This window comes from Neomonachus schauinslandi, unplaced genomic scaffold, assembly GCF_002201575.2.
Source record: "Neomonachus schauinslandi unplaced genomic scaffold, ASM220157v2 HiC_scaffold_1364, whole genome shotgun sequence".
NCBI lineage: Eukaryota > Metazoa > Chordata > Mammalia > Carnivora > Phocidae > Neomonachus > Neomonachus schauinslandi.
In genome coordinates, this window is record NW_025410054.1 from 1,431 (window position 1) to 9,361 (window position 7,931).

A 7,931-nucleotide genomic window follows, 5' to 3' on the forward strand; every position below is an offset into this window, starting at 1 on the left:
AAAATCTTAAAAAAAAAAAAAAAAAAAAACCAACGGCAGGACCCATTCTTAATTTCTTAATTCTCTCTTTGGGTGTATATACCACACATGATCTGAATATTTCTATGCATTTACAATATGTCTAAAAGGAAAAGAAAATGAAGGAAATGCCTAAGTTCAACTGGTTTGTAAAATGATTTTTCTGTACAAGTTATCCTAAAATCAGTACAGATTCTATATCCATTCATAAAAGTGAACATGAGAAATAAGACCATTGTCTGAAACATTCCATTAAAGATTATCTTCTGATTTTGTATGGCTCACCTCATCATGGTAACAGAGATATCATTAAAAAACATTGCACCTGGGTGGCTCAGTTGGTTAAGCATCCAACTCATGATTTCAGCTCAGGATCATGGAATCGAGCTGGTGTAGGGCTCTGTACTGGGCAGGGAGTCTGCTTGAGATTCTCTCCCTCTCCCTCTGCCTCTCCCCCAACTCATGTGTGTGCATGCGCACGCACTCTTGCTCTCTCTCAAATACTACATAAATCTTTTAAAAAATTGTACAGTAGGAAAAAAAGTCCCTCAATTTCTGTGAGGAATGATGAATAAGTTTCAACTTTCCTAAGGGTAAATACTATAAGAAAAAAAAAGGTATAACACAAATAGCAGAATGAAAGTCAAAGTTTAAGATATAAATGCATTGTGAAGATACTAAAATTACACTAAATTATAATGAAAATACAAAAGAAAATGGTCCATGGAAATTAGCATCCTAAACACTTTGTATTAACCTGCTACAGATTAACTGTTGACATGCTACATTTAATACATACCTGACTTCTGATTTGACCTAATTTCTTCCTCAAATCCTGTGTCTCATCTTCTAAATTAATACGGCAACGTGATGTAACCTCCAGCGAAGCCTCTGACATAGACTGTTTTTTTAGGGCATCAGCCAGTTCTAGTTGAAGGTGTCTCACAGCTACCTAATAAGACCTTTCTGCTACTGATTTTATAAATTATCTTACTATTAAGTTATATTAACAATATATAACTCTAACATATGTACTTCGAAAAATATCACCACATACAGGTGTTATCCTCCTGCCTAGTCAGTGTTATGTTACTTAGATAATTAATTCAGCCCCACTCTCCATTCTTTGTTGATGAATCTGCAAAGCTTCCCACCCTACTGAAGTCTCAAAAAGAAATGGGTATATAGGTGGGCCTAGCAGTGGTAAATTCTACATGATGAAATGGTTTCCCTCTTTTTTATTAGAGGCTTAAATTAATGTCAAAGTTCCTCACATATTCAATCCTCTGCTCAAATCCTTCCAATAGATTACTACCTCAGAACAAAAGTGAAGTCATTCTAATGGGCTTCAAGGCCCTAGATAACCTGGCTTTCACCTCCCTCCCTGACCTCCATTCCTGCTACAGTACAAGAATCCTGCCACCCCCCATTAGTCTGAACATGGAGATCCAATGCCAAATTAATATATTACAGATACAATTCTCTTTGTATTGGACAAACTTAAGCCCAAATGATAGTCATTGAGCTTTGAAATAAGCAAATTATTTGTAAAATTGCCTTAAAAAATTATAAATAGCAGTGGGAACATTAAATCAAACAGTTTTGCTAAAGCTCTCCACAGTTGTCCCAAATTACGATTTAATGAAAAGTGCCTGCAAAGGGTTAAAAGGTCATAAGATACATGATTTCAGACTAAAAATTCAAATTTATATAAATAAAAATAAAATTATTTCAACCTAAAATGTATAAAAAGCTACCAAAGGAAAAGTACTGAGATACAGCATCTACATTTCAGTTCATGTGGGAAATCTGGAGTAAACCATCAAGTGAATCCACTTAATTGAATCTCAATTTCAACATGCTCATTGCAGGTATGGACATTTCCATTTATCTGTTCATCATGGTATTAAAATGTGGTAACAAAGATTAAAATTATTATTTTAGCAGTATAAGACTAACTTATTAGTATCAGCCTACTATTAACAATTTATAACTTAACCTCTTAAACTTTCATAGATGACACAACAATTTTATTCAAATTAAAGCCCCTCTCAAGTCTAATTTTTATTTGCTGGATACAAGTTATGCTGAATTATAGTCTATATATTTTTTATATTGAACTAGATTCAAAATTCAGCCATAATCATTCAGGTCATGATCTCGGGGGCATGAGGTGGAGTTCTCTGATGTGGAGCCCTCTTGGGATTCTCTCTCCCTCTCCCTCTGCCCCACTCCCATTCATGTGCAGGAGCACTCTTTCTCTCTAAAAATAATAATAATAATCAAATACTACTTTGAATTTTCTCTTAGAAAGCTTGAAAAATATTTATCTTTCTGGATACTAACTTCTCTTTCTACTTTCTCCTTTTCATACTGATACATTCTTTCTTTTAAAAGATTATATTCATTGATTAGCTCTCTATTGCTTGCTTCCAGCAAAAGACTGTTTTCCACTTTCAGCTTGAAGTTTTTCTACGATACCCTGAAACTCGTCTTGGATATTAATTACTACATTTTCTTTACTGGCAGCTTTGTTGTGAGCATTATCTAGTTGCTGTTGAAGCAGCATATTTTCACTCTGTAGTTGAGATAATCTCTCCACTAAGGATTCCTGCTTTCCAATGTATTTATTCACTTGATCTTGTTCATTTTGATACATGTGTTCCATTTCCTTTTTCTGACACTGTGTTGGACTTAGGTCTCTCTGTACACATTCTAAAACCAAAGTCTTTTCCCTGAGAGCATCTCTTATGTGATGGAGCTCAATTTCTAAAGTATTGAATTTACTTTCAGCTTTAGAAAGGTTTTGAGAAAGAAGCTCATTGTTTTCTTTTAGGTTAGACACATCAAAATTCAGTTTGTCCTGCAGACGAAACCATTCATCTTTTGTTCTCTGGAAAGCAAGTTCTAGGTCTTTTTGATGCCTGACTTTGATCATAATCCTCTAGAGCAGTAGCTAGTCTAGCTCGATATGATCCAACTTGTGTGTCCAGTCTTTCTTTGTTTTGCTTTTCATTCTCCAGTTTAGACTTTAGCATTGTATTCTCAGTGGTCAGAGCATTAATCTGTCCACTATATTCTAATATTGTTTTTGTTAATGTCTCCTCATTCAGTTTTATGGTCTTTAGAAGACTGACATTCTTTTCTTTTATAATTTCAATGTCTTCACAATATTTACTTTCCATTCCCTGGTTCTTATTGTTTATTGTGTCTATTTCTAGTCTTAGCATGGCAATTTCATCCTGCCACATGTGGGTTTTAGGCAACAGATCTTTTTCTTCTTTATGACTATTAGACATCTTAGTAAAACAAAGGAGACTTTTAGCTGGAACTCAATAAAATGACATTATCCTGATTTTCTCTGAAATTAAAGAATAACCTGTGTTTATACAATGAACAGGTTGCAGTAAGTGGATATCCCAACTGGAAAAAAAATAAAGTTGGGTCCAAACCTCAAACTTTATACAAGCATAAATTCCCAAAGTTTCAAAAATTTAATTGAAGACAGTGAATGCATGAAAGGAGAAAAGAAACCAAGACACAATTTTTAAGAATCTCAGACCTGGAAAGGTCTTTCTCTGATTTACAACAAACCCAGAAAGCCTGAAATAAAAGATTAATAAATCTGATTACACTAAAAATTGAATTTACACTCTGATATCTGACACAGCTACCCCACAATAAAATCCCTACCTCTGCCTTTATTTTGACAGATTCAATTTCCTAAAATTCTTTTTTCCTGACAATATTCCATACAAATTCTACTTTTCTAACATTTCTATAGTCACGTATAAGAATTACATCTACTGATAACTGACAAATCTAGGCACTGTACTATAAACACTTCTACCGACATCAGTGAACTTTTTAGTATCACAAATCTAGAATGGAGAGGTTTAAAACATTAAGTGAGCTACAGGACTTTCCCCAGGTCTTCTTACTCCACTACTAGTCTCTTACACCAAACCACAGCTCTTCTCTAGTGTAAATCAAAAATACAAAAAAAGCCTTATATTTCAAAATACTCATGCTAAATAATGTAAAATTTATACAACTCTTAGAAAAATCATGAGATTATTTGCTGCTGCAATAAATTTTATTTCCTCTTCATGATGTTTAAAATAGGAGAAAAAACACTGAGCTATTTTATTAGGAATAAAACACTCATCAATAAATTATCATTAGCATATAATTGTTTTAAAAGCGCCTTGTAATGAAATAGGATATTACTTGGAGCAAATTGCTACTTTTCTCAAAAGTAGAGACTAAATCCAAAAGAAAGTCTCTGAACAGGCTACACTCTTCTCCTGTTCATCAGTGGCAGTGTTAAGCTAACTTCTCTTTCAATACAGAGGTGATGAAGTAACTGCCAAAAACTGAAACATATGTTGTTAGTAGCAATACTTTTGAGCATATGGAAAGCTCAACAATTCTTATGGAAAGTAATAAAAGCCTCTCCTTTGGATGAGGACATGATGAATGTCAGTATTTGACTCTTGCAGACAAACGCATTTAAATTAAGGATATTACTTTATCCACTGGACCAAAAATGTCACCACCCACTATGGCCCCCAAATACACACACACACATACACACACACATACACACACACACATATATATGCTTTAAAAATCCTCTATGCTTTCCATGATCTACAGTGTTGGTTTTTAAAATATATATATGCATACATGGAGAAAAAATAATAATTTCAGAAAATAAAATGTATATACATATAAATACATACACACATGTACTTAAAAATAACTAAAGAAAATACCCCAGAATTCATTCTGTTATTACCCACTTCTATCTCCTTTTGTTTGCAAAGGTGATTCTTTAGAATTCCATCTTGTAATACTCTGGCATTCTGTTCTCGAGAAAGTTGTAACTTAGCGTCATTTCGCTCTTCTACAACCTAGAAACCTATTTTCATTAGGATTTTGGATCACACCATTAAAAAAAAAAAGTCAGGGGCGCCTAGGTGGCTCAGTCGGTTAAGCGGCTGCCTTCAGCTCAGGTCATGATCCCAGGTCCTGGGATCAAGCCCCACGTTGGGCTCCCTGCTTGGTGGAGAGTCTGCTTCTCCCTCTCCCTCTGCCTGCCTCTCTGCCTACTTGTGCTCTCTCTCTCTCTGTCTGCCAAATAAATAAATAAAATCTTTAAAAAAAAAATCAAAAGCTTAAGAGAACTTAAAAATAATGTTCAAAAGAAGTAGCCTTTTTAAATACAAGGATTTTTATCCTGCATGAATAACTCAAATTTTAAGTTAAATGACAGCTAAATTTGTCATAAGGTAAAAATACAAGAAGAGTATGTGAAAATAAAATTTCTTTACAAAACATTTAACTAGTTCCATCATAGTCTCAAGGTGATTGAGCCTGTATTTTAACATAAAAAATTCAAAACTGGGGTGCCTGGGTGGTTCAGTTGGTTAAGTGTCCTACCCTTGGTTTTGGCTCAGGTCATGGTCTCAGGGTTGTAAGATCCAACCCTGAGTCGGGCTCTTCATTCAGCGCAGAGTCTGCTTGAGATTCTTTTCCCTCCCTCTCCCTCCCCCTTTACTCCTTCCCTTGCTCATGCTCTCTCTCTAAAAATAAATAAAATCTTAAAAAAAAAAAGCCAACATTCACATTTATCTCAATTTACCTTCTATCCCTTCATTCAGAAAATATATAGAGAGTATATATGAGAAGACAAGAATTCCAATAAGTTAATAATTTTAGCTAAAAATATTATAGTTCCTATTAGGATAAAATTAAATTTTTTAACTATTTTATACCTAAATAATATACATTAAATCAAGGGTATATTATAAATAATATTGATGGAAATATACAATTTTTATCTAAGATTTACCTGATCCAAATTATTTTTTACACTCCTCAATTCCGCACCTACTGTTGCAAGAAGTTCAAGTTGTTGTTTCATTTCAACTTCTTTATTATACTGCTCTTCTTTTTCTCTGAATTGCTCCCTCATTTTTTCATATAATTTATCAGCATTTCTTCTTTTTTCTTCTACTTGTTTGAACCTAAATCTGCAAATAAATGTGCTTATTTTAAAATGTTTTGTAAGCAATAAAAAGTTCATTTTGTGATCTGGTTCCACATATGTTGGTTTATTAGCCAAATGAAATTTCTATGTTCTCAATTTTTTTCCTTTCTCGGGCTCATGTTTACTTTCTCACTTCAATCTCTTCCAAAAAATATATGTAGTTGAAAAGAAGCAATGAGAAAGCATTATGTAGCTTAGTAATAAGTTTTAGTACTAACTCTGGTAGATATTGTAGAGAAAGGAATTTTGAAATTATTCAAGAAAGTTAGAATTAAAAATTATCATTTTCCCCATATAGTCATAATTACTCCTCCATTAGAACAGATAATTTAGTTACTAAATAAAAAGAGAAGTTTCTCTTTATAAGAAAGTTTATAAACACACTAAAAGTAAATTTCTAATTCACAAAACATCACAGGTACCTCCAAAAATAATTTGCAGTATAAGACAGCATCTGCAGATGTCATTTACACAACATACACCTGTAGATTACGGTGACCCAAGACTAGGCTGGGGAGTCTAATATCTATACATTTTATATAGATAGCCCTATACATTTTATGTTTCTTCTTCTGCAATATTCTCAATTTACCCTGTTGATTATTATTCATTTTACTTTTTTTAAAGATTTTATTTATTTATTTGACAGAGAGAGAGAGCACAAGCAGAGGGAGCAGCAGGCAGAGGGAGAGGGAGAAGTAGGCTCCCCGCCAAGCAGAGATCTGGAAATGGGGCTCGATCCCAGGACACTGGGATCATGACCTGAGCCGAAGGCAGACCCTTAACCAACTGAGCCACCCAGGCGCCCCTATTATCCATTTTATAAATCATTTGAAAACCCCTTTTAGAACACAGGATCCATATTAATTAAGTAAACAATAAAGAGTTATATGTGCTTACAGCATAGACTTTTGGATTAATTTTATAAGAGAGATTTTGAAAAAACGTAGCAGTAATCATTTTCCATTTTACTTTTTAATCGCTGCATATGTTTAAAACTGAATAACTTTTTAAAATTTTTCCTAACTTGAGATAAATGGCCATTTAATACTCTGTTGATGGGCATATAAATTAATATAAACTTTCCAGAGAACAATTTAAAAATAGAATCAAAGACCTCTTTTAAAAATTTTTATACTTTAAACAAACAATACTATATTGAAGAATTTATTCCAAGTAAGTAACCAGAATTGTAGAAACAGATTTATATAAAAGACATTCCTTACAGCACTAATTAAAGTATAGCAAAATGGAAAATAACCAAAATGCAATTTGTTAAATAATGAGGATTCCATATGGTGGACTTCTATATGGTCATTAAAATTATGATTTGGACTATACATTAAATTATCAGTAGAAGTATTCACTGTCAAGAACTTGCTGAATTATTTTGAAGAATCTCATACTTCACACTACTAAAGATGTTTTCTTCCCTATAAAAATTCCAGAAGGTAAGTTAGCAATTATCAAACTTCTGCTACACATCTGTAGTACAAAAGTAGAGTTCAAGGGGCACCTGGCTGGCTCAGTTGGTAGAGCATGCGACTCTTGACCTCACAGCTGTGAGTTCAAGCCCCACATTGGCTGTGGAGCCTCTTAAAAAAAAAAAAGGTAAATAGTTCAAATATTTCCTTGAAACCAAGATGTCATACCTCAAACCGCTGAGTTCTTGTTCCCATTTCACTTTTTGATGCTCCAACTGCAATTTCAACTCTTTTGTTTCTGATAGCTCCTTTTGTAGTTCATTAACCTTATTTTCCATTTCTTTATTTTTTCTTTTAAGTTGTTTACACTGATTTTTTTTAAGTTCTACTAATTTTTTATATGAAAGAATCGCATCCTGGATTTCTAGTAAAGT

At 33.3% G+C, this 7,931-nt stretch overlaps 1 protein-coding gene across 1 annotated transcript; it reads right to left on the bottom strand.

The window, feature by feature from the left end:
* Positions 1–2,351: 2,351 nt before the first annotated feature.
* LOC123323834 (ankyrin repeat domain-containing protein 26-like) lies at positions 2,352–6,039 on the bottom strand. Its single transcript, XM_044912349.1, has 3 exons — positions 5,876–6,039; positions 4,824–4,934; positions 2,352–3,317 (listed from the first exon to the last, which is right to left on the bottom strand). The coding sequence occupies exons 1-3, from the start codon at positions 5,996–5,998 to the stop codon at positions 2,898–2,900; spliced, it is 654 nt and encodes a 217-aa protein (XP_044768284.1). The 5' UTR covers positions 5,999–6,039; the 3' UTR covers positions 2,352–2,897.
* Between the last annotated feature and the right edge of the window lie 1,892 nt (positions 6,040–7,931).

Excerpts from the sequence above, each read along its gene's own strand:
- LOC123323834 (XM_044912349.1), bottom strand. The coding sequence starts at position 5,998 with ATGAGGGAGCAATTCAGAGAAAAAGAAGAGCAGTATAATAAAGAAGTT. Across the intron at positions 4,935-5,875 it reads TAAAAAATAATTTGGATCAG|GTTGTAGAAGAGCGAAATGA; the intron begins GTAAATCTTAGA and ends ATAGGTTTCTAG. Across the intron at positions 3,318-4,823 it reads GCAAACAAAAGGAGATAGAA|ATGTCTAATAGTCATAAAGA; the intron begins GTGGGTAATAAC and ends TGTTTTACTAAG.